The 27,824-nt window shown below is 38.4% G+C and overlaps 2 protein-coding genes across 13 annotated transcripts in view; one reads left to right on the top strand and one right to left on the bottom strand.

Annotated features, from left to right (window-relative positions):
- Positions 1–27,824, top strand: part of MASTL (microtubule associated serine/threonine kinase like) — a 77,089-nt gene that overhangs the window by 22,499 nt on the left and 26,766 nt on the right. For 2 of the 7 annotated variants that reach the window (XM_057543117.1, XM_057543120.1), the window contains exons 8-11: positions 480–1,625; positions 3,001–3,142; positions 9,213–9,326; positions 9,426–9,527. In XM_057543117.1, coding sequence (XP_057399100.1) covers positions 480–1,625; positions 3,001–3,142; positions 9,213–9,326; positions 9,426–9,527 — 1,504 coding nt within the window. The other 5 variants (XM_057543116.1, XM_057543118.1, XM_057543119.1 and 2 more) reach the window with 5 other exon arrangements.
- Positions 24,381–27,824, bottom strand: part of ACBD5 (acyl-CoA binding domain containing 5) — a 36,786-nt gene continuing 33,342 nt past the window's right edge. For 4 of the 6 annotated variants that reach the window (XM_057543122.1, XM_057543123.1, XM_057543124.1 and 1 more), the window contains exon 13: positions 24,382–26,654. In XM_057543122.1, the coding sequence (XP_057399105.1) occupies positions 26,642–26,654 (13 nt within the window). In that variant the 3' untranslated portion in view covers positions 24,382–26,641. Of the gene's footprint in view, positions 26,655–27,824 lie in introns of all 6 variants that reach the window. The other 2 variants (XM_007167394.2, XM_028162931.2) reach the window with 1 other exon arrangement.

The raw sequence follows: 27,824 nt of genomic DNA, 5'->3' as shown, positions 1-27,824 counted from the left end.
GCTTGGTTTTATTATACTTGTATGAAGTGATACATGTTTACATTAACAATATTTTTAGCCTGTAATTTTCCATTAACTGTATTTCATGCCCTGTGATTGAAATACAAAACAATCATCCCTTTTGCACAGCAGATATATACATAATGTAGCCTTACCCTCAGTTTTGCCTGAATATATTCCTATTAATTTGTCCTATTTAAATAACATGTAATACACCATCAAATACATATTATAGAATAGTTGGTTTAAATTTTATACCAGTGTTTCACTCAAAATAATGTATATAAATGTATACTATAATTGTTTATATTGCTTTCTAATTCTCCATTATCATTGTTCTGTTTTTCCATGGGAATGTGGAAAGAGCTACCCATCGTAGCTTATGGGGTCAGTTATCCCACTTAAGTGGGCAGAGGTTTAAAAGGTTAAAGATTCTCAGCTTTACATAATTTTTTTAACCGTTTTTCCCTCCCTCTTAGGAAAGTGACAACGCAGTGGGCTCTACAATGATGAGTTGTAATTCAGTCGAAAAGCCTTTATGTACAAAATCTACAAATGCCATGGAGACCAAAAGTTTCAATAAAAGGGATCTTGAGTTAGCCGTTTCTCCCATTCATAACAGCAGTGCTGATCCTGCCACTGGAAACTCTTGTGGAAACCTTGCTGAAAAATGTTCTTCTGGGGAAGTTTCTTGGGAAGCAAGAGAACTGGATGTAAATAATATTCATCTGGCTGCTGACACAAGCCAGTCTGGTTACCATCAGTCACATCAATGTGCTGTGGATTCCAGTGGGGTGACTGAAGAACACCTTGGGAAAAGAAGTTGTAAAAGAAGTTTTGAGTTAGTTGACTCCAGTCCTTGTCAGGAAATTATACAGAATAAAAAAAATTGTATCGAGTATAAGAGTAGTAATGAAATGAGAGATGGTTATGCCAATCAAAGTACAGGCTTAACAGCTGAAGTCCAGGACCTTAAGCTGTCGGTATACAGAGATCAGCAAAATGACGGTGCTAATAAGGAGAACATGGGCAATTCTTTCATTGATAAACAACAAACCCCAGAAAAATCACCTGTCCCAATGATAGCAAAAAACCTTATGTGTGAACTGGATGACGACTGTGACAAGAGTAGTAAGAAAGACTACTTAAGTTCTAGTTTCCTGTGTTCCGACGATGATAGAACTCCTAAAAGTATTCGCATGGACTCTGATTCATCTTTTCCTGGAATTTCCATCATGGAAAGTCCATTAGGAAGGCAGTCCTTACATCCAGATAAAAGCATCAAAGAATCCTCTTTGGAAGAATCAAATATTGAAGACCTACTTCCTGCATCCCCCAGCTGCCAAGAAGGCACCTTGCCGAGAGGTGATGAGAGTCCTGCCGTCCAAGACAGCAACCGAAAAATGTTAGCTCCTTCTTTGGAGGCCTTGAAAACATTAACCTCTAAAAGAAATGCTGTGGCTTTTCGGAGTTTTAACAGTCATATTAATGCATCCAATAGCTCAGAACCATCCAAAATGAGCATTACTTCTTTAGATGTGATGGATATTTCATGTGCCTGTAGTGGTTCATATCCCATGGCTATAACCCCTACTCAAAAAGAAAGATCCTACATGCCATATCAGGTAAGTGATCACTTGCTAATGTTTCGTCCTTTAGATTTTAGAAAAATAAACTATTAAGGCCAGACACTTGCCTGTCAGCTAGACTATATAATATTAATCATATAGTTTTGTTTTGCTTGTTGGGACTCTATGGCTCCTTGGAGGTTTTAGTACAGAAAGGTAAAGCAGGTAGCAGTGTTTATCATTCTTAACTCCAATGCCTCCTTCATTTGTATTGTTCTGTATACTTTCACATATTTACATATCACATGTTTACATATTTACAATCACATATTTTCACTTGATCACAGCAACTCTGAGATACAAAATTAAAGTCCATCTACCTTACTGCCTTTTAAGGACATATTTAGATGATCTCTTTCCTTTATAGAAGAAAGTTGAAAAATAGATATTTCAAATCTTTTTTTTTTTCCTAAACCTTTATCTTTTTAAACCCAAAGTTTCATTTTTTCCTTCCTTCGGAGAGACATCATAATACAGAAAGTGTAAACCTCGACTGTAGGGTTACAAGACTTGAGTTTTCTATTTAGAACTTACTGAGTGACTTAGAAGTCCTTATCTTCAGAGCCTCTGTCTGCCATTTGTCTATAAAATATAATGACACCTGTCCTGCTGGTCCCACAGAGTCCTTGTGAGACAACAAAATACCTTAAAACCATAAATGCCAGTTAGCACAAGAGGTTGTTTATGTGTAGTTCTCTTGTATGCATTGTCCTAGTAATTCACTCATTTGTCAGCCACAGCCTCCCTCTGTGACTGCTCTCAAGCCTGTATTGATCCATCCTATCAAGAATTTTTTCTTGTGGATTTTTTCATTGTTTCTTGCATTTCCAGCTCTTACTGAAATAATTGGTGTTATCTAAGCTATTGAATTTCATTATTATAATTAGGGGTTTTTACAATAGGACTTTTCATAATTATAATTAGTTACAAGGCCATTTTCAAAACTGATCAAGTGGGACTTCCCTGGTGGTCCAGTGGTAAAGAATCCGCCTTCCAATGCAGGGGACGCGGGTTCGATCCCTGGTCAGGGAACTAAAATCCCACATGCCGCAGGCCAACTGGGCCGGCGCACCACAACTACAGAGCCCACGTGCCCTGGAGCCCGTGCACCACAACTAGAGAGAAGCCCTTGAGCCACAACGAAAGATCCTGCATGCCGCAATGAAGATCCCACATGTCGCAACTAAGACCCAACACAGCCAAAAATAAATAAATTAATTAATTAATTAAATACTTAAAAAAAAAAAAACTGATCAAGTATTTGAGTGTATCTTTTATGCCCAGCAGCCTAGCTTTTCTTTTGTTTTAGCATTTCTGTTCACTGTAAAAGGAATTAAGATATTTATTGTGTCTTAAACTCTTTTGAAATTAGCAGACCCCAAATCAGGTCAAGTCAGGAACTCCATACCGAACTCCAAAGAGTGTGAGAAGAGGGGCGGCCCCCATGGATGATGGGCGAATTCTGGGAACTCCAGACTACCTCGCACCAGAGCTGCTGTTAGGCAGGGCCCACGGTAAGGCATGCACATCTTGCGTTTTTGAAGTATCACTATGTTTTCTTCTGAGATAAATTGTTTTAAATTTCTTTAGTACTTAGATTGCATAAGGTAAAAGAAAATGAACTCGTGCAATACTCTTTTCTCACATATATGGCCTTTATTATAGGAAAGAAGACATGAAGCCATTTGTTCTTGGACTGCTGGTTTAGTCTCAATGATCCAGAGAAGTCCCGCCTTCCACCCCCTCTACTGTCTTTGTTCTAAATGTCTCCCCAGGTCTATTTTAGTTTGGGTTCAGGAATAGAGAGTTGGGCCTACACTAAGATCCCACATGCCACGAGGCCAAAAAAAAAATCTGTCTCTAATCCTGACTTTCTCTAGGCAGCAGACACGTGGCCAAAGTGCCTATTCTGTATTCTACTGTCAATCAGATGCTATGTATCAGAGCTCGACTTGTCCTCTAGCTTGCTCTTCCTCTGTTCTGTCTCTCTGTTCACCATCTTCATGGTGACACAAACATTGTCCCTACCTTCAGGCATTTAAATCTGCTGAATTACATCTCTGCAGTGTGTCTCCTCACTTTTTCATCTCTGCCACTATTCCATGTAAGAACTTCATCTTCCCCTTTCCTTCATTTAATAACTTTCTCTTTGATCTCCTCAACTTCATTCTCTTTTTTGCAATCATTGCCACCAGACTTTCCCTCTTAAAGCATAATGGAGTTCATGCTACTCCCCTCCTTGAGCCAGAGGCGGTGTTTGGCTTGGTGGCTCCTTCCTACCTGCAAAAAGAAAGCCAGGTCACTGATTCGAGGCTCTGAGCTCTCATTGCTAGTCTCGTCTCTCAGTCAGTCTCTTTATAGGCCTTATCTTCCCATTTTACTTAGACACATTTATTTTCACATTTTCCATATATTGCACAACTGTTTTGCCTTAGTAGGTTTTTTTTTTTTTTTTTTTTTGGCCACGCCGTGTGGCATGTGGGGTCTTGCTTCCCCGACCAGGGATTGAACCCATGCCCTCTGCAGTCGAAGTGCAGGGTCCTAACCACTGGACCGCCAAGGAAGTCCTGTTTTGTTTTGTTTTGCCTTAGTTTAGAAAAGCCAGTCCCCAGTCACCTCCCTGTCAAATTTCTTCTCATCTGCTCATCAGTTCAAATGCCACCTCTTCCATAAAGCATCCCTTGATCAATTATGGAGAACTGATTATTCACTGCTGTATCTAGAGTCTGAGTTCTCCTTGTGCATAGCCCTCCAGGAGAGCTCCTTGGCAGCCCTCACTCACCCTTGTCAATAATCTCTACAGTATTGAAAGCAGACACATTTAATAATCCCCTTGCTTTATCCGCCAAAGCATCTAAGTTCCTCTGGGCACTTAACTAGTTTTGGTACTTTGTCATTTTTGCTAAGTCACAGAGTTGCCAGCTCATTTCCTATATTATAATTTACATTTTCTCCAACTTAGGATACAGTATGAAAGTAAACCTCAAATGTAAAGATTTACTTGATAAGATCTTGCCACTCTTTTAGGGGGACATGTAGTTAGTTATCTTAGCTAGCTAGTGAAATATTCTAAAATTTTTATTTTCTATAAAAGTAATTTGATACATGGTGTTTAAAATAAATCATAGACAGGGCTTCCCTGGTGGCGCAGTGGTTGAGAATCCGCCTGCCAATGCAGGGGACACGGGTTTGAGCCCTGGTCTGGGAAGATCCCACATGCCGTGGAGCGACTAGGCCCGTGAGCCACAATTGCTGAGCCTGCGCGTCTGGAGCCTGTACTCCGCAACAAGAGAGGCCGCGATACTGAGAGGCCCGCGCACCGCGATGAAGAGTGGACCCCACTTGCCACAACTAGAGAAAGCCCTCGCACAGAAACGAAGACCCAACACAGCCATAAATAAATAAATAAATAAATAAATAAATAAATAAATAAATAATAAATCATAGACAGCAATTTATAATTTTAAAAAACAATTCCCTGCTCTCTAACCTTTTCCCTGGAATCGCAGGCCCCAGAAACACTTCGGCTCTTTAGTTTTCTAATTCCAAACATCCTGCTGAGACCTCTGATGCCCTCCATGTCTTCCCCTCAGCCAAGGGGACTTAGGGACCCTGGCCTGAGTTTCCACAGCTTCTTGTGCATATGTTTGTTTCAGCTCTCTTAAAATTGTGTTAAAATTACCTGTATTGTCTCTCCCAGAGTAGGGTGTTTTCTCCTTGGGGAAAGCTGTCTTCCTCATCTTTGTATCTCTTATATCTGGCACAATACCTGGCTTCTAGTTCAATGAATGATGTGAGAATGAACTCATAACTTTAAAACAATGTACCTAACTCCTGTTTTCTTACATGCAGGATCTCTGACTTCGGGTGAGTAAATTTCTCCATAAAGGAACATGGCAAAGCACGTTTAACTGAACAGTCAAAGTCTAACTAGATCACATTGCGTACAAAATTTTTTTTCATTTCAGCTTATTTATGAACTGTCTTCTGTCTTCTGAGCAGGAAGACATCCAGAGAGATTGCTCTTCTCTGTGAAAACAAATGTAGGCATGTGGCATTTTTTTATAACTTTTAAAGGTAGCAGAGAGTGTAGATATAGCTTTTTTTTTATTGCAACTGAAAAAATAGGCTTGCTAAAAATATTAATATTAGTGGTTACAAATGGGCTTGAATTTTCTAAACCATTCAATTCTATTATTATTAGAAAATAGAAAGGAATTAACAGTATCAATTTACAAATTAAAGAAGCAGGTTTTGGGCTTCCCTGGTGGCGCAGTGGTTGAGAATCTGCCTGCTAATGCAGGGGACACGGGTTCGAGCCCTGGTCTGGGAAGATCCCACATGCCGCGGAGCGGCTGGGCCCGTGAGCCACAATTGCTGAGCCTGCGCGTCTGGAGCCTGTGCCCCGCGACGGGAGGGGCCGCGGTGGAGAAAGGCGCGCGCACCGCGATGAAGAGCGGTCCCCGCACCGCGATGAAGAGTGGCCCCCGCTTGCCGCAACTGGAGAAAGCCCTCGCACGAACCGAAGACCCAACACAGCCAAAAATAAATAAATAAATAAATAAATAAATAAAAAAAGAAGCGGGTTTTAAATTAGAAAGCCAGTAGTATAAAACAACTTTATTCTATATCTCTGGCTAATGATATATATTATAATTGATTTATTTTATAATTGATAATATGATTTATCACAATACATGATCTTATTAGACTTTGACTCAAGTATATGGGTATGTATGACATATCCATGGAGAAATCATGTGTTTTTGACATGAGTACATTTTCGGCTGAGCTGGGAAAAGGGTCCTAATTTCTAACCTAAGTAAAATAAATTAAAATGCACATTTTTTCCTGATTTCCCCCTACTTTTCTGTTATTTGGTTATATTATCTGAGCCGTTGGAATAATTCTTTCTCAGTGCTGCTTGAAAGGCCTACTAACCGAGGTGTTTTGTATGTTTTTATAGTGATTACTATAGAAATAGAAGCCCAGAGACTGTTTGTACCTTGTGTTCCTTAGGGAAGATGGGATTATGTGGCTTGCAGATGAAAAGGCACTCTAAATGCATGTGATTATTTTTTCTAATGGCATATTCCATGATGCTTTCCTACTTGTTTTTTTTTTTCCTACTTGTTTTAAAATGAAATGGTGGTAGTTGCTTAACCACAGTAATGAATTTTGTGAAACTGATTTTTTTTTATACATCTTTATTGGAGTATAATTGCTTTACAATGGTGTGTTAGTTTCTGCTTTATAACAAAGTGAATCAGCTATACATATACATATATCCCCATATCTCTTCCCTCTTGCGTCTGCCTCCCTCCCACCCTCCCTATCACACCCCTCCAGGTGGTCACAAAGCACCGAGCTGATCTCCCTGTGCTATGGGGCTGCTTCCCACTAGCTATTTTACATTTGGTAATGTATATATGTCCATGCCACTCTCTCATTTTGTCCCAGCTTACCCTTCCCCCTCCCCGTGTCCTCAAGTCCATTCTCTAGTAGGTCTGCGTCTTTATTCCCATCCTGCCCCTAGGTTCTTCATAACCATTTTTTTTCTTTTTAGATTCCATATATATGTGTTAGCATACGGTATTTGTTTTTCTCTTTCTGACTTACTGCACTCTGTATGACAGACTCTAGGTCCATCCACCTCACTACAAATAACTCAGTTTCCTTTCTTTTTATGGCTGAGTAATATTCCACTGTATATATGTGCCACATCTTCTTTATCCATTCATCTGTCGATGGACACTTAGGTTGCTTCCATTTCCTGGCTATTGTAAATAGAGCTGCAATGAACATTGTGGTACATGACTCCTTTTGAATTATGGTTTTCTCAGGGTATATGCCCAGTAGTGGGATTGCTGGGTCATAAGGTAGTTCTATTTTTAGTTTTTTAAGGAACCTCCATACTGTTCTCCATAGTGGCTGTATCAATTTACATTCCCACCAACAGTGCAAGAGGGTTCCCTTTTCTCCACACCCTCTCCAGCATTTATTGTTTGTAGATTTTTTGATGATGGCCATTCTGACTGGTGTGAGGTGATACCTCATTGTAGTTTTGATTTGCATTTCTCTAATGATTAATGATGTTGAGCATTCTTTCATATGTCTGTTGGCAATCTGTATATCTTCTTTGGAGAAATGTCTATTTAGGTCTTCTGCCCAGTTTTGGATTGGGTTGTTTGTTTTTTTGATATTGAGCTGCATGAGCTGCTTGTAAATTTTGGAGATTAATCCTTTGTCAGTTGCTTCATTTGCAAATATTTTCTCCCATTCTGAGGGTTGTCTTGTGAAATTGATTTTAAAGAGTAATTTTCAGGCAAATTTAGTTCTAGACTAGAGTCTCAATTCTAAATTTATATTGAAGTTAATCATTTTTGGACTGAAATTAACCTTTGCTTAGGAAACATTTTGTTCATAGATGTAACTAAACAAGCATATAAACCAGATTATAAGGTCATGTTTAAAATAACTGTCTAAAACGTCTTTGTATACAAATGGTGCTTCCAATGAAGATTTTATTTAGAAATCAGTTTTACCTGGGCGTGGGATGAATTGGGAGATTAGGATTGACATATATACACTACTGATACTATGTATAAAGTAGATAATTAATGAGAACCTACTGTATAGCACAGGGAACGCCTATGAGAAGGAAATCCAAAAAAGAGGGGATATACGTATATGTATAGCTGATTTACTTCGCTGCACAGTATAAACTAACACAATTTTGTAAAGCAACTATACACCAATAAAAATTTAAAAAAAAAGAAATCAGTTTTACCTATTTATTAAGACTTATCTTCTAATTACGTCCTCAAGCAATAGTTTAAATGAGTATTTTTTGTTAATTTGTCCCCCTATGTTCTTAAAAGGAATAAAGCCACATTAAAACCTTCTGTAAGGGGACTTCCCTGGCAGTCCAGTGTTTAAGACTCTGTGCTTCCACTGCAGGGGGCATGGGTTTGATCCCGGGCGGGGGAACTAAGATCCCACGTGGTGTGCGTGGCAAAAACAAAACAAAACAAAAAACCCTCTGTAGGTAAGGCTTTCCCTAGTTAGCAGGTTATCCTCCAGTTTGCATTAATATTACTACCTCATCTCATTCCTTTGTGAAACGAGTGGGCTATAGAATCATCTGAATGTTATTGTTTCCTGATTTGAAATTAAGAAATACTCTTTTAGAGAATAATTTTTAGATTAAATGCATTCCTTGGTTGTGTTTTAGGATTTAGCACAAATAAGTATCCAGAATATCAGAGGTTATTAATAACTTTTTAAACTTTTTTTTAACTAGCCATGTTAATTGCCAATCTAAACCTCTATTGGGCTGGCCAAAAAGTTCGTTCGGGTTTTTCCGTATCATCTTATGGAGCCCAATATTTTCCAAGAAAGTAATTACCACATTGCCTAAAGGAAGGTAATTTGGGTCTTTGCACGTTTCGAAGCCAGAAGAAAGCCTTAAGGAAACGAGCCTTTGGGTCTTCATTGTGCCCAAATATCCACAGTTAATGTTTTAGTTGATCAAACATTTATAGAAAATGCTTGCAAGTTCAGCTGCTTCCTCTTAAATTCCAGGTCCTGCAGTAGACTGGTGGGCACTTGGAGTTTGCTTGTTTGAGTTTCTAACAGGAATTCCCCCTTTCAACGATGAAACACCCCAGCAAGTATTCCAGAATATTCTGAAAAGAGGTGATTCTTTTTCTCCTATTAAGATAGATTCATTTATCTCATTTATCTCTGTGTATTATTGTCTTGAGCAATGATTAACAAGTTTATTTGTATTTATAGATATCCCTTGGCCTGAAGGTGAAGAAAAGTTATCTGATAATGCTCAAAGTGCTGTAGAAATACTCTTAACCATTGATGATACAAAGAGAGCTGGAATGAAAGGTAAGGTTTTGTGTTAGTTAACTGTTTTACCCTTGATTTGTTGAGCCAAACTACTGATTTGGCTCAGTAGTTGTGGCTCGTGGGCTTTAGAGCGCAGGCTCAGTAGTTGTGGTGCACGGGCTTAGTTGCTCCGTGGCATGTGGGATCTTCCCGGACCAGGGATCGAACCCGTGTCCCCTGCATTGGCAGGTGGATTCTTAATCACTGCGCCACCAGGGAAGTCCCTGATATCATTATTGATTATCAAATATTTTTATGGACTTTGACTCCTTGTTGCATTCTTCACAGCCAGGTTGCCTCAAAGAAGACAAAATTGGTGCATTGTGACCCATTCAAAGGTTCTTTCCAGTGCAGGAAACTCCAATTAATTTTAAAACCCAATTTTGAAACTCCAGTAAATCTCATTAGCAGCTGCCTTAAAATCCTTCTTGTCACAATGTATATATAGAGACAACTAAGCACTGTGTCTCAAAATGCATTTCCATGTGAAGTAGGGTATATTACTAAATGGACTTTAGTAATATGTCATTCACATCAGCTTCTAGGTGTTCCCTCCAATGAGGTCAACAGTTTATTCATTTAACAAATCCTATAGAGTGACTTCTAGGTGCTAGGCAGTGTTTTCGTTTCGGGCACTGGAGGTATCCTAGGGATGAACCAGACAAATCCCTGTGCTTAAGTTCTAGAAGTTACATTCTAGTGGAAAGACAGAAAGTAAACAAATACAGTCATAACATAACTCCATCTAGTGGTAAGTAAATGAAGAGAGAAAGCAAAGTGAGAGGGTACAAAGTGAAGCCAAGAGTTTTATTTATTTTTATTATTTTTTTTTAAATTTAATTAATTAATTTATTTATTTGGCTGTGTTGGATCTTCGTTGCTGCGTGCGGGCTTTCTTTAGTTGTGACAAGCGGGGGCTATTCTTTGTTGCGGTGCGTGGGCTTCTCATTGCAGTGGCTTCTCTTGTTGCAGAGCATGGGCTCTAGGCGCGCGGGCTTCAGTAGTTGTGGCACACGGGCTTCAGTAGTTGTGGCTCGCGGGCTGTAGAGCGCAGGCTCGGTAGTTGTGGCTCACGGACTTAGTTGCTCTGCAGCATATGGGATCTTCCCAGACCAGGGCTCGAACCCGTGTCCCTTGCATTGGCAGGCAGATTCTTAACCACTGCGCCACCAGGGAAGCCCAAGAGTTTTATTTTTTAGATGGGGTGGTCAGGAAGACCTGAAGAGTGGAATCTGAGCGAAAACTTATGTAAAGTGAGAATGCAGACATTTGAAAACCGAGCTCTAAAAATTGCTTTAGGGGACTTGCCTGGTGGTCCAGTGGTTAAGACTCCAAGCTTCCACTGCAGGGGGCACAGGCTCGATCCCTGTCAGGGAACTAAGATCCTGCATGCTGCAAGGTGCGGCCAAAAAATAATAATAATAAAATAAAAAATAAAAATAATAAAAATAAAAATTGCTTTAGAACAGCCTTCTCCACTGCTGATGATTTTGCTCCCCAAAGGACATTTGGCATTGTCTGGAGACATTTTTTGGTTGTGACAACAGTTGGGGGCATCTAGTAGGTAGAGGCCGGGGATTCTGCTCAGCATCCTACAGTGCACAGGACAGTCCCTACTACAAAGAATTATCTGGTCCTAAAGGTCAGTTGTAACAAAGTTGGGAAACCGTTGTTTAGAAAATGGCTATAATGCCCTGTAACTTGCTCAGTACATTCTTACCAGTGACCTCAAATTTTTGTTCATTTGTTAAATGAACAGTTTACCTAGTGAAGCAGATAGGGGTATTCTTCAGTTAAGAAACAGTTGTTTCAACAACTGTTTATTTAGTTAATCTTAACCTAGATTAGAATTCCTTTGCGGACTCAGTTTAAATAAATAGTTATGATGAGAGGATCACGAAGCATCACATCACATCCAGATATCCCAGTTCGAGTTAATACTACAAATAACTCTAAAGTAACACATGCTTGAACCATTGAGACAAATAAATTCTCTAAATGTGAATTATTTTTGCTCTTTTATCCCTTTTCCTACCAGTCTTTTAGTTTATGGAAAATCCATCATATATACATATTGATTTTCCAGCCCATTACCCCCAATACAGACAAACAATTCTTTCCTGTCTGTGTAGTCGTCTTCTGATATTTTCCTTAAATTTGATTGCTTTTTTGGTTTGTATACTGCCTTAATTGACACTTCATTTTTTTGCCATCTTTATTGTTGCCTAATGAAGTGAATAGTTGAGGAGAGGGGCGGCTATGTCTGCCAACTAAATACCTGTGTGATCAAAAGAGGAGATTTCATTTTACTAAATAGAAGGAAAATGTAGTTAAAGAGGAAGGCAAAGTTGAGATTTTGTAAGTGGAAGCAGTAGACTCAGATGTGGCCATACTGCTGGGCGGCTGGTGTGTTGTAGAGATGCAAGTCAGTGAAATCAAAGAAATCAAAGAACCAGGAAGAGAAAGAATGTGTCAGAAATATCATCAGTGTGTGTGTTGAAATTACCAGGAAGGATAAGGATGGAGCACAGGGAAGAGAGCAAGGGAGTGGAGGATGAGCTTCCTGCTGAAGTAATCTAGGGTGACGATGCTGAGGATTACAGAGGTCAAAGCAAGCGGCAAGGAATTGGAATGAGAAGTGGGGCATTAATCATGGGAGATTAGGATTAGTGGTGTGGAAGCTGTGTCGGGGAGCAGGAAGTAGGCCAGGCTGTCTTCTCTCATCGAGTCAGGGATTCTGAGAGAAGATGCAGGCAGTGAGAAAGATAAGCTTCTGTTAAGGCACCTGTCATATGCCAAGTGACATACAGAATGACACTGTGTGCTGTTGGGAAGTATGTGGTTGAAGAAAGAGACAGATGTTTTTAAAATGTCTGTGAAACAGACATAGTAAGCCAGGGCAAGGTACATGTGAGACAATCTCTCTTTAATTCCTGTAAAATAGGACTTTGGTAATGGTGTCATAATATCGTTTTGTTTGATATTTTTCCTAAGAGTTGAAACATCATCCTCTCTTCAGTGATGTGGACTGGGAAAATCTACAGCATCAAACGATGCCTTTCATACCCCAACCAGACAATGAAACTGATACATCTTATTTTGAAGCCAGGAATAATGCCCAGCACCTGACAGTATCTGGATTTAGCCTATAGCACATAAATTTTCCCTTTAATCTAACCTTGCCTTATAGAATAAGCTAGCATAATTACATATGCCTTAATACTAGATTGATCTAAGGGGGGGAAAATCATTATTTTACCTGGATCAATGAGCTTTTCATGTATGTTACAGCTTCCACAGCATTAAAAGGCTATAGAGAACATAATCAGTAATTTATCTTAATCTCAGAGTTGTACATAGATCTTCAAAGCTTTTTTCAACTTATTTATTTTGTTAGTGTACTTTATGAAAATTAATGCTTCAGTAAAACTAGAAACATGACCACTTTAGAGAAAGAGTGAGCCTCGAGCTTGATTTTCTTTCTCATCTGTTCATTTCAGTCCACCATTCAGTTTGGTGTTAATATGACAAAAACATCATACAGTTTTATTTTAGTGTAATTTATCTGTACCTGATTGCCTGCAAAAGCCAATCATTTAAGGCTGTAACTGTGACCTCAAAAATGCAGTTGGAAAATTCCTTCATTCAGTAATATAACTCCTTTCGGGAATGAGGAATAAACAAAAGGACGAGGGTTTTGGCTTATTTTGCTATGAATACAGTTTTGCTGCCTTGACTGCTTCTGGTGCTTTTTCTACAATACATATGTATTTAAAATAGTACTGGAGAGCTTAGGTGAGATATATTGTAGCAATTTTAACAGCTTATTCAATTTTAATAAAAAATGTAATGGTTTACATTTTTAAATAATTTGCTTAAAACATATGCAGCATTACCAGAATAGCCTAAAAAAATAACTACCTTACTTTCACTTAATAAATATAATTGTAACATACTTCGATATATTCTGTCAACATCATTCTTTTAAATATAGATACACTACGATTCAGCTTCACAGGTCATATCTTAAATTCATTCAGCTTTTTTGCAGACTTACCCCCCAAAAGAGAAAAGTTCAAATTTAAATGTACCATGTGTAAATTTTCTGTTAATCTATTAAATACTATTGTTCCTTTGGCAAAATGGCTTGAGTGTTTTTACTTTCCATCACCATCCCAGTATGAGCCGTGTTACTAATGTAGTTGACGAAGATAATATAAGTTTAAAACTGTTACAGTGAAAGAGACACTGTAATAATCATTGCAGTGTAACTGAATCCATGATTTAATGGTTTTACTGAGCTTGTTTTAGTAATGACTACTCAGATTTAATCCTCCTAATAGTCACCTCTTCTAACAATAATATGTTCAAAATACAGTTGTTAACAGTTAAAACTTTGTTTAATGTAAATTACATCTTTCCCTTAAATTAGGTAAAAGCTAGGATTATTTGTCATCCTCTTATGGAATTTTCAAGTAGTAGAAAGAACACTGGCTTTGGAATCAAGCACAAATGGTTTAAACCATTGCTCTGCCAGAGTAAAAAACCTTGGGTGGATTAAACTCTGATTGTCTACCTGTATTGTGCAGATTAATTATGAGGAACTTCCAGGACACCAGTCTTATCAGGGATTTGAAACATTACTGAATAATCGAGGGAGATGTACATTGAACCTATTCCCAATGCAGGAGACGGTGCCCTTAAGTGGAAAAGTTAAGAACAGTTTGCTTTAGCAGCCCTAGCAGGTGCAGCTATGGCCACCTGGAATTCTGCATGCTGTAATGGTGTTTGCTGGGAACAAGTGATTTATTATCTAAACTTAAACCTTTTTGTGGGTTCAGATACTCATTAAGGAAAAACCTGAGACAGAACAAGAATGGAAAAATGGAAGTGTTTTGGCAGTTGTATGGATGTGTGTGCATACATGTCTTTGAAGAACACAGATTGCTCTGCCAGCAGAAATCTGCATTCATTACTATATATAATTTTTATTAATTGAAAATAATTTTCTCCCCACTTCCACTAACTGTTAAACAAATATAGAAAATGTATTTATTTTAGTGTACCTTTGTCAGAATTAAATAATACAAAGTATGTAGCAAACATAAAAGGTGTTTAATAAATGATCACTATTTGAGCCCTAAGTACCCTACTACTTCTCAGAATATTTGTCTTAATTTGGGGTTTGGGGAATGGTTGCTGTATAAAACTCTGCTATTATTCTCCAGAACATCTTGAAGATCACTTTCAGGTCTGATCACTCTGTTTGCCAGGAAGAACCATCTTGTTTTTAGCCAGTGAAGAACGTGCTCAGAGTCCAAAAGATTGTGCAAATATTTACCATTTCCACCAGGCCTCCTTTCAGTTAATACCAAGCCAGCTGTGGATGGGTCATTCTTATAACTATGGAAAGTGGACTGGTCATGGCAACATTTGAAGGAGGGAGACTGAATAGAAGGCTACTGAACCAGCCCACCTGGATTCAAGACATATTTTAGAGGTGGAATCAATACGACTTACTGATGGATGGGATGAGGAGGGTGAAAGAATGGGAGTTTTGAGCTGGTTTGTTACATAGCATCATTGCAGCAAATACCCTTCCTATACATCCCAACTTACAACAAAGTGACATTTCAGACACCAGAAAAAAGAGAATATCCTATAAGCATCCAAAGAGAAAGAAAAGAGACTGGTAAGAGATAACAGAAAATATATATATTGGTCTCTGCCTCCTGTTCCCGCACAGAGCTCCTAAAATACTTCTATCGATAATTTCCGAAGGAATAAGAGCACCAGGAGCATTTTTTTTGTTCTCATATTTGGTCTTTGATTCTGGATCCTGACCCAGGGCTTCTGGCTCCCTTGGGATTTCCCAGGTGATAGCAATGCCCTTTGTTCTAATGAGGTGACTCTGGGTGGGCTCCTGTAGGGGGGCCTGTCAACAGAAAGACCCAGCCATGACTAGAAGCTTGGAATTTTCTGGGACTTCCCTGGTGGTCCAGTGGTTAAGACTTCACGCTTCCACTGCAGGGGCATGGGTTCAATCCCTGGTCGAGGAACTAAGATCCTGAATGCCATGGGGCCAAAAACCAAACAAAGAAGCTTGGAATTTTCAGCCCCACCCTCTGTTCTCCAGAGAAAGGAGAGGGGCTGGAAAGGGAGTTAATATTTGATTGTGCCTATGTGACTAATCCTCCATCAAAATCCCCAAAGTACAGGGTTTGGAGAGCTTCTAGTTGGTGAACACATGAAGGTGCTGGGAGAATGATGCCCCCCAGAGAGGGCACGGAAGCTCCACACCCCTTCCTGCATACCTTGCCCTATGCATCTCTTCCATCTACACGTCCACCTGTATCCTTTACCATATCCTTTAGTAACAAACTGATAAACAGTAAACTGTTTACACATGAGCTGTGATTGCAAAGGAAGGAAAAAGAATGAAATCTTCAATTTTCAGTAGAGGGGGGACTTCCCTGGTGGCGGTGGCACAGTGGTTAAGAATGTGCGTTCCCAATGCAGGGGGCTCAGGTTTGATCCCTGGTCTGGGAACTGGATACCACATGCATGCCACAACTAAGAGTTTGCATGCCACAACTAAGGACCCAGTGAGCCACAACTAAGGAGCTTGCCTGCTGCAACTAAGGAGCCCATGTGCTGCAACTAAGAAGCTGGTGAGCTGCAACTAAGGAGCCCACCCACCTACTGCAACTAAGACCCGACGCAACCAAATAAATAAGTAAATAAATGAATTTAAAAAAATTTTTTTCAGTAGAGGGAAATAAATAGATAATTCCCAAAACAGAAGTATCAAAAAGTAGCAGTTCAAAAAAGCAAACAAACAATGACGAACAACATAATTACTGAAATTAAAAATACCCTAGAAGGACTCAATAACAGAATAACTGAGACAGAAGAACGGATAAGTGAGCTGGAAGATAAAATGGTGGAAATAACTGCCGGGGAGCAGAATAAAAAAAAAAAAATGAAAAGAATTGAGGACAGTCTCAGAGACCTCTGGGACAACATTAAATGCACCAATATTCTAATTATAGGGGTCCCAGAAGAAGAAGAGAAAAAGAAAGGGACTGAGAAAATATTTGAAGAGATTAGAGTCGAAAACTACCCTAACATGGGAAAGGAAATAGTCAATCAAGTCCAGGAAGCACAGAGAGTACCATACAGGATAAACCCAAAGAGAAAGATGCTGAGACACATATTAATCAAACTATCAAAAATTAAATACAAAGAAAAAATATTAAAAGCAGTAAGGGAAAAGCAACAAATAACATACGAGGGAATCCCCATAAGGTTAAAAGCTGATCTTTCAGCAGAAACTCTGCAAGCCAGAAGGCAGTGGCAGGACATATTTAAAGTGATGAAAGGGAAAAACCTACAACCAAAATTACTCGACCCATCAAGGATCTCATTCACATTTGATGGAGAAATTTAAACCTTTACAGATAAGCAAAAGTTAAGAGAATTCAGCACCACCAAACCAGCTTTACAACAAATGCTAAAGGAACTTCTCTAGGCAGGAAACACAAGAGAAGGAAAACACCTACAAAAACAAATCCAAAACAATTAAGGAAATGGTAATAGGAACATACATATCGATAATTACCTTAAATGTAAATGGATTAAATGCTCCAACCAAAAGACATAGACTGGCTGAATGGATACAAAAAGAAGACCCGTACATATGCTGTCTACAAGAGACCCGCTTCAGACATAGGGACACATACAGACTGAAAGTGAGGAGACGGAAAAAGATATTCCATGCTAATGGAAATCAAAAGAAAGCTGGAGTAGCAATTCTCATATCAGACAAAATAGACTATAAAATAAAGACTATTACAAGAGACAAAGAAGGACACTACATAATGGTCAAGGGATCAATCCAAGAAGAAGATATAACAATTGTAAATATTTATGCACCCAACATAGGAGCACCTCGATACATAAGGCAAATGCTAATAGCCATAAAAGGGGAAATCAACAGTAACACAATCATAGTAGGGGACTTTAACACCCCATTTTCACCAATGGACAGATCATCCAAAATGAAAATAAATAAGGAAACACAAGCTTTAAATGATACATTAAACAAGATGAACTTAATTGATATTTATAGGACATTCCATCCAAAAACAACAGAATACACTTTCTTCTCAGGTGCTCATGGAACATTCTCCAGGATAGACCATATCTTGGGTCACAAATCAAGCCTTGGTAAATTAAAGAAAACTGAAATCGGATCAAGTATCTTTTCCGACCACAACGCTATGAGACTAGATATCAATTATAGGAAAAAAACTGTAAAAAATACAAACACATGGAGGCTAAACAATATGCTACTAAATAACCAAGACATCACTGAAGAAATCAAAGAGGAAATCAAAAAATACCTAGAAACAAATGACAATGAAAACACGATGACCCAAAACCTATGGGATGCAGCAAAAGCAGTTCTAAGAGGGAAGTTTATAGCAATGCAATCCTACCTCAAGAAACAAGAAACATCTCAAATAAACAACCTAACCTTACATCTAAAGCAATTAGAGAAAGAACAAAAAAACCCCAAAGTTAGCAGAAGGAAAGAAATCATAAAGACCAGATCAGAAATAAATGAAAAAGAAATGAAGGAGACAGTAGCAAAGATCAATAAAACTAAAAGCTGGTTCCTTGAGAAGATAAACAAAATTGATAAACCATTAGCCAGACTCATCAAGAAAAAAAGGGAGAAGGCTCAAATCAACAGAATTAGAAATGAAAAAGAAATACAAAGGATCATGAGAGATTACTACAAGCAACTATATGCCAATAAAATGGACAACCTGGAAGAAATGGACAAATGCTTAGAAAAGCACAACCTTCTGAGACTGAACCAGGAAGAAATAGAAAATGTAAACAGGCCAATCACAAGCACTGAAATTGAAACTGTGATTAAAAATCTTCCAACAAACAAAAGCCCAGGACCAGATGGCTTCACAGGCAAATTCTATCAAACATTTAGAGAAGAGCTAACACCTATCCTTCTCAAACTCTTCCAAAATATAGCAGAGAGGAACACTCCCAAACTCATTCTATGAGGCCACCATCACCCTGATACCAAAACCAGACAAAGATGTCACAAAGAAAGAAAACTACAGGCCAATATCACTGATGAATGTAGATACAAAAATCCTCAACAAAATACTAGCAAACAGAATCCAACAGCACATTAAAAGGATCATACACCATGATTAAGTGGGGTTTATCCCAGGAATGCAAGATTTCTTCAATATATGCCAATCAATCAATGTGATACACCATATTAACAAACTGAAGGATAAAAACCATATGATCATCTCAATAGATGCAGAAAAAGCTTTTGACAGAATTCAACACCCATTTATGATAAAAACTCTCCAGAAAGTAGGCATAGAGGGAACCTACCCCAACATAATAAAGGGCATATATGACAAACCCACAGCCAACATCGATCTCAATGGTGAAAAACTGAAACCATTTCCTCTAAGGTCAGGAAGAAGACAAGGTTGCCCACTCTCACCACTGTTATTCAACATAGTTTTGGAAGTTTTAGCCACAGCAATCAGAGAAGGAAAAGAAATAAAAGGAATCCAAATCAGAAAACAGAAGTAAAGCTGTCACTGTTTGCAGAGAACATACTATACACAGAGAATCCTAAAGATGCTACCAGAAAACTAGAGCTAATGAATGAATTTGGTAGTAGCAGGATACAAAATTAATGCACAGAAATCTCTTGCATTCCTATACACTAATGATGAAAAATCTGAAAGAGAAATGAAGGAAACACTCCCATTTACCAGTGCAACAAAAAGAATAAAATACCTAGGAATAAACCTACCTAAGGAGACAAAAGACCTGTATGCAGAAAACTATAAGACACTGATGAAAGAAATTAAAGATGATACAAACAGATGGAGAGATATACTATGTTCTTGGGTTGGAAGAATGAACATTGTGAAAATGACTATACTACCCAAAGCAATCTACAGATTCAATGCAATCCCTATCAAACTACCAGTGGCATTTTTCACAGAACTAGAACAAAAAGACTGCACAATTTGTATGGAAACACAAAAGACTCCGAATAGCCAAAGCAGTCTTGAGAAAGAAAAACAGACCTGGAGGAATCAGGCTCCCTGACTTCAGACTATACTACAAAGCTACAGTAATCAAGAGAGTATGGTACTGGCACAAAAACAGAAATATAGATCAATGGTACAGGATAGAGAGCCCAGAGATAAACCCACACAAATATGGTCACCTTACCTTTGATAAACAAGGCAAGAACACACAGTGGAGAAAAGGCAGCCTCTTCAATAAGTGGTGCTGGGAAAACTGGACAGCTTCAAGTAAAAGAATGATATCAGAACACTTCCTAACACCATACACAAAAATAAACTCAAAATGGATTAAAGAACTAAATGTAAGCCCAGACACTCTAAAACTCTTAGAGGAAAACATAGGCAGAACACTCTATGACATAAATCACAGCAAGATCCTTTTTGACCCACCTCCTAGAGAAATGCAAATAAAAACAAAAATAAACAAATGGGACCTAATGAAACTTAAAAGCTTTTGCACAACAAAGGAAACCATAAACAAGACGAAAAGACAACCCTCAGAATGGGAGAAAATACTTGCAAATGAAACAACTGACAAAGGATTAATCTCCAAAATATACAAGCAGCTCATGCAGCTCAGTATCAAAAAAACATACAACCCAATCCAAAAATGGGCAGAAGACCTAAATAGACATTTCTCCAAAGAAGATACACAGATTGCCAACAAACACATGAAAGGATGCTCAACATCACTAATCATTAGAGAAATGCAAGTCAAAACTACAATGAGGGGCTTCCTTGGTGGCACAGTGGTTGAGAATCTGCCTGCCGATGCAGGGGACACGGGTTCGAGCCCTGGTCTGGGAAGATCCCACATGCCGCGGAGCAACTAGGCCCGTGAGCCACAACTACTGAGCCTGCGCGTCTGGAGCCTGTGCTCCTCAACAAGAGAGGCCGCAACAGTGAGAGGCCCGCGCACCGCGATGAAGAGTGGCCCCCACTTGCCACAACTAGAGAAAGCCCTCACACAGAAACGAAGACCCAACACAGCCAAAAATAAATAAATAAATAAATAAAAATTAAAAAACAAACAAACAAACAACTCACATTATTAAAAAAAAAAAACTACAATGAGGTATCACCTCACACCAGTCAGAATGGCCATCATCAAAAAAATTACAAACAATAAATGCTGGAGAGGGTGTGGAGAAAAGGGAACCTCTTGCACTGTTGGTGGGAGTGTAAATTGATACAGCCACTATGGAGAACAGTATGGAGGTTCCTTAAAAAACTAAAAATAGAACTACCATACGACCCAGCAATCCCACTACTGGGCATATACCCTGAGAAAACCATAATTCAAAAAGAGTCATGTACCACAATGTTCACTGCATTACTATTTACAATAGCCAGGACATGGAAGCAACCTAAGTGTCTATTGAGAGATGAATGGATAAAGAAGATGTGGCACATATATACAATGGAATATTACTCAGCCATAAAAAGAAAGGAAATTGAGTTATTTGTAGTGAGGTGGATGGACCTAGAGTCTGTCATACAGAGTGCAGTAAGTCAGAAAGAGAAAAACAAATACCATATGCTAACACATATATATGGAATCTAAAAACAAAAAAATCGTTCTGATGAACCTAGGGGCAGGACAGGAATAAAGATGCAGATGTAGAGAATGGACTTGAGGACACGGGGAGGGGGAAGGGTAAGCTGGGAAAAATTGAGAGAGTAGCACTGACATATATATACTACGAAATGTAAAATAGCTAGTGGGAAGCAGCTGCATAGCACAGGGAGATCAGGTTGGTGCTCTGCAACCACCTAGAGGGTTGGGATAAGGAGGGTGGAAGGGAGATGCAAGAGGGAGGGGATATGGGGATATACGTATACATATAGCTGATTCACTTTGCTATACAGCAGAAACTAACACAACACTGTAATTTATAATTGTAAAGCAATTATACTCCAATAAAGATGTTTAAAAAAAATAATAAAGTAGCAGTTCAAACATATTGTTTTGAACCTTGGAGGTAAGTACAAAACAATCACCCAAAAGTACTGAAAGTAGTTGCCTCTGGGGCAGAAAAAAATGGCAAAGTTTTTAAGGAAAGGAATAGTATCCAGAGCATAAATGGAAGAAACTAGCTTTTGTTAAAAAAAAATTTTTTTTTGGTACATTTGCACCAACATTTCCAGTGTCTACCTCTGCAAAAGGGATTTGGATTCTTATGTACTGATAGTGAAATAATAACCCCAGTCATTATTATTACCATCACAGTAGCTATCAGTTACAAAGTACTTACTGTATCCTGAACACTGTTCTACATATTTTATACATATATTAACTGTATGAGGTATTTTTATCCACATTGTATACATATGAAAACTGAAACATAAGGTAAGGGACTTCCCATGATTGCAGAGAATTTGAACCTAGACAGTCTGGCTTCAGAGCCTACAGTCAGTCCTGACAATCACGCATTTTCTATACTAGTCAGGACTCTGGTTCCAAGTGTCAGAAACCTACCTTAAACTGCCTTAAGTAAGAAGGCAAATTTATTAACCCATGTAAACAAACTGTATAAACATAGGGGTAGTGTTTTCAGAATTAACTGGATTAAAGGACTTGAACTCACTGTTTCTGACTCTTGTATAAGTTCCTAGGTCTAGATGTTGGCCTTATTATCTAAGGCTCCTCCAAGTGGCAGGATATGCAGCCCCAGGATCTCCCTGGTAATAACCTTACAGCCTGTAATTCAAGGAGAAAGAGAACACAACAACAGTGAGATACCACTACACACCTATCAGAATGGCTAAAACCCAAAACACCGACAATACCAAATGCTGGCAAAGATGTGGAGCAACAGGAACTCTTATTCATTACTGGTGGGAATGCAAAATGGTACAGCCACTTTGGAAGACAGTTTGGTGGTTTATTACAAAACTAAACGTAACTTTACCATGCAATCCAGCAATCAGCTCTTTACTATTTACCCAAATGAGTTGAAAACTTACGACCACACAAAAACCTATGCACAGATGTTGACAGCAGCTTTATTCATCATTACTAAAATTTGGAAGCAACCAAGATGTCCTTCAATAGGTGAATGGATAAATAAACTCTAGTACATCCAGACAATGATATATTAATCAGTGCTAAAAAGAAATGAATTACCTAAATCAGAAGTCAGCAAACTACAGCCCATGGGACAAATACGGCCCCCTACTTGTTTTGTAAATAAAACTTTATTGACACACAGCCATAAAAACATAAAGAGAAGTGAGCTATGAAGACATGAAATTACATGGAGGAACCATAAATGTATATTGCAAAGTGAAAGAAGCCATTCTGAAAGGGCTACATACTGTATGATCCCAACTATGTAACATTCTGTGAAAAGGCAAAATGCTCTCTCCTCTAGTTTCCTGAAATAAATCCAGAGAATAACTCTGACTGCTTCACTGATGGTCATACACCCCTCCCTAGGACTGTCACTGTGGTCAGGAGGAGAATGAGATAGACACTGGCCAGGTCTGAGTCACATGCCCATTACTGTGGCTTGGGGGGTGGGGCAGGATTACAGTGGAGGAAGAGGAGCTCTCTACCGCGGGGAAGGGCAAGGAGAGTGATGCTGTTATCAGGAGGAGGAGGGACAGGTGCTGGGCAGAAAAAATAACAATGGCTACACCTCACCTGTATTATGTACGTATTTAAAAGTTCTTTTAGTTGTTTCTTTTGAAAAAGGAAAAGAACACCATTTTTCAGCTTGAAAAAGTGGTTCCATTGGGAAGGAGGATTAATGGAGAGAGAGAAGGTCAGTGGGAAAACAAGGGTTGAGAAGCAGAAAAGAAAAACAAATAGAGAAAGAAGAGAACTCAGTTAAGTGTATTAAAGGCCAAAAGACATGGCATTTCTTGTGTATGGGCAAAATTAAATTTGTAAAATTATATCTATATAAACTGGAACAATTTTATTCTTTAAATAATATTCTTATAGACAAAGATATAATTATGAGACCCAGTTCTAGCCAAGTAGATGGAGAAGGAGTATCCTGTGTGAGACTTCCAGGAAAGTTACTGTTTCCTGATCGGATAAGGATCTTTGCCTACCTGTAATGTAGATATTGGACCGAGATGTACAGCAGCAATTTAGTGAACATGAAGACAAGGCCCACACCCTAAAGATGACAGAACAGAAAGACAGAAGGAACCTGTGTCCCTAAGGACATTGTGGAAGCACCTTACCAGCCCTGGACTTCCTACCTCTGGACTCCTTGTATATGAGGGAAAAAAACTCAAGCCACTGCAGTTAGTTCCTATTACAGGCCCCAGAACACTGGTATCTTAATGTTACAAATAGCTAACATCACTTTTATCACTATCTGGAGAACTTACAAATTATACATTTGTATTAAAAACATAAAACCTTCTCACCATTTTCTACCTAAGACCACCAAGCTGTATGTATTTAACATGGCTGACTAAGGCCACACTGAGTGGCTATGGGAAGCTACCTAGTTGGAATAAGAATTGAAACTAAGATTTTGACACGATCAGTAACATTTTCAGCCAAATGACTAAATGAGTTCAACTTCAGCCTGTTTCTGATTTTTATAAAATTACATGTAATAGCATGGCTTCATTTTGAACGAGGCACAATTACTGCCTATGACCCCCTACTATTTATTCTCACTTAATCCTTATATAATCAATGCACTTCTAACAGTAACAAGGAATAAAAACCATAACATTTTTCATTAACCTTTTATTTTTAACTTAATTTTACAATAAAGAAACAGAAAAGAAGTAGATCATTAAAAAAATACCATAGCTGTCAATTTTAAATGAGGTTCTTGTTAAACAAAGCAGTAACACTACATCCTATAATTATGTCTTTACTTGTATATACAAGAACTGTGTGCAAAGTGCTTTTCAAACTATAAAATAAGACTTTGGAATAGGATACAAATGGTTATCCCTAGGAGTTAGTTACCTCCAACTGCTTGTAATGAATCACAACTGCTTACATTCTTACTTTGCATCTTATTTATTTATATACTAAGAGAAAAGCCACCATTTTCTTTTTTTTTTTTTTTAATTTTTATTTATTTATTTATTTATATTTATTTTTGGCTGTGTTGGGTCTTCGTTTCTGTGTGAGGGCTTTCTCTAGTTGCGGCGAGCGGGGGCCACTCATCATCATGGTGCGCGGGCCTCTCACTGTCGCGGCCTCTCTTATTGCCGAGCACAAGCTCCAGACGCGCAGGCTCAGTAATTGTGGCTCACGGGCCCAGTTGCTCCGCGGCATGTGGGATCTTCCCAGACCAGGGCTCGAACCTGTGTCCCCTGCATTGGCAGGCAGATTCTAAACCACTGCGCCACCAGGGAAGCCCCACCATTTTCTGATACCAGATTGATAGCTAATTTTTTAAAATAACTCCCGACCCACAGGTCTAAATTTTATTTTTACATATAATTCAGTTACTGGCTTCATTTTTTTCCCTAAATAAATAGAGGACAGCTTTTAAAAAGCAAATATTAGTAGATCTCTTTAGACAGATACATTTTAATCAAGATGGGATTAAAAAATAAAAAACATCAACTTACATGTAAGAAAAAAAATAAGGAAAAAAAGAGTCTTCAGAAAAGCAAATTGTATTCTTATACTTTTTTCTTCAGATAAACAAAGAACCACCCTTTAGACTAGGGATGGATTACTTTCTCTCTTATTGAGAACACTCTGAACACATGATGCTAAACCCAACATCACACATACCAAGAATTTTAAAAATTATTTGATACTAAACCTTTGTATCAGAGAAATCTTTAAAGCATAAGGTACATCTACATGAGCAGGGAGTTTTAAAAGGTATGCAGGAAGGATAATTCCAAACAGAGCCTTCAAGGATCTAAATTACAGTCTTCTTCTTAGTCTAAATGTGGGAGGTGGAGGAGAGACACAAATTTACATTAGTTGGGTATGTCTTATTCACATGGAAGCATATGGCCTGCTAGCTTGCAGATCTCTCCAATACCCCTTGTGAAACAGGTGTATCTCCAATATTATACCCCGAAGGAAAAACTGAGGCACTAAGAGGTTAAGAGTCTGGTCTGTGTGGTTTACCAGTTGCAGAAAAGTGATTTTCATGTGTTTCCTCTTTGACCTTTGTAAAAACAGTATAAATAAGTTTTCATTTTATATTTCAAAGCACCCTATGAAGCAGAAACAAGATGTCCTCAGTTAAAGGAAAATTATTACAAAGGAATCCATGGATATGATTGAATACAAATCTTATTAATGATCTGCAGGTTCAGAACACATTAAGCCCATTCTTCATCATTTCCATTAGCAGGTTATGTCTATTCTGTGAATCATTTGTAAAAACAAAGCCTAGTACATAGGGCTCTACTTTGTCATAATGATGCCTGAACACTAAAGTTAGAGCTGTGCATGCCCAAGGAAGATTATGGGCAGCCCACAAAGTGGACGTGGAGAAGATTCTTCCAGTCGTTTTCTACTGAATCGCATGGTGGTTCAGTGACTAAGAAAGAAAGTCGATTTCATCTCATTTGAAATTCACTCCTGGTTTGCATACTTTCTCATATTTAATTTAGAAAATTAAAAATACCCAGTTATAAATCTGTTCTTATTATCACAACTGTACCTTGGAAAAGCAGCTTATATTTCTCTATGGGAGATAATCAGGTAAACATGTTACCAAACAATAATTAATAATTTAATGTCCTTCAAGTTCAAGGGTAGGGTAAATCTAAGTCTGTTACTTATAACCTAGTTGAGATTGATTATTCAAGTATCAGCAATATTAGTCCTTAAAATGTTATCATTTGTGTAGTGCAAAATATATATATGTATATATGTACACAAACCAAACTACTGGACAACAAAAAGAAATGTAATCATCACAAACTAGGAGTTTCATGTGAGCTCCACAATCCATTTCATCCTGAGGTCATCCAGGCCCAGTCGTCTTCTTCAGTAAAATATTTTCTTCAGTTCAATTTTCTTTGAAAAGAAAGGAAAAAAACAATGTCCTATGAGTATAAATGCAACCTGAATATGAAACACATCCATACCAAAGAATTCGCTGATGGTAACATAATAATAATATTCAAATTCAAAATAAGACCATAAAATTACAAATGATCCTTATGAAGTTACTTCATGTCACTTAGAGCTCAATAGGAAAGATCCAACTGCAAGTGATGACATTACCAAGTAGTTTCTAACAAATGATTTAAATGTACATTCCTCCTCTCATAGCTTCTCGATTCTCATCTTTTTCTAGTTGGCTATTCCACAGTTCAGATTTTTGCAAATTATTTCATAATTTTATCAAAATGGAAAGTTTTGAAACAAAAAAGCTTCATAAAACAACAAAAGGTTGACAGATACACAACCTGGACTGTTCATTTAATCAACACATATTATGTATCTGTTACTTTCCAGGCACTGTGCCAGGTACTGGGGATTCAGACATCTCTGAGGCAGGCTCTTAGCCCTCAAAAAAGCTCTCAGTTTAGTTGATGGGATGGGGATGGGAGGGACATATAAACCAACAACTCAGATGTGTATAATGTGATGGTTTTACTGATAGCAGAGTGAGCTACCAGAGAAGAATGGGCTTGTGAGCACAACAATCGCGTGTGATCTGAGTTCTGGGAAAGGACCCACAGCTGTAAAATCTCTATACCCTCCTCAGCATTCCAGATGCCAAAATGCCTGAAACTCTCTCATTACAAGTTTATTCCTCTCCTCCGTAGAAACGCTCTTATGCAACCCCCTTGGCAGGAATGATCTTTTAAATAATCAGACCGCTCCTTATCCTCTGCAGAAATCTTATGTACACCTTGGCAGGAGTGACATTTTAAATAATCAGATGGATTTTCACATAATAGGAGGAGATTACTCTGGCATGAAGAAAAAAGGCCCCTGGAGGAAGAGAATCGTGGGTGGTTGTAAAGACTGTCTGAGTGAGACTTTAGCAGAAATGCTAGTTGGGAGGTGCCTGAACAGTTAGCAACACTTACTAAGAACCCACGTGATGCAGATTGCTATACAAGATTTACCAAATCTGTAGATTTACCAAAAAACACACAACTTGGTCTATGAACCCCCCAATCTTCAACTGTAATAGGGAAATAGAAGAGACATAAGTCACTATCACTATCTTTG

Source organism: Balaenoptera acutorostrata, chromosome 3 (assembly GCF_949987535.1).
Source record: "Balaenoptera acutorostrata chromosome 3, mBalAcu1.1, whole genome shotgun sequence".
Classification (NCBI taxonomy): Eukaryota; Metazoa; Chordata; class Mammalia; order Artiodactyla; family Balaenopteridae; genus Balaenoptera; species Balaenoptera acutorostrata.
This window is presented reverse-complemented; position numbering and strand designations above follow the sequence as displayed.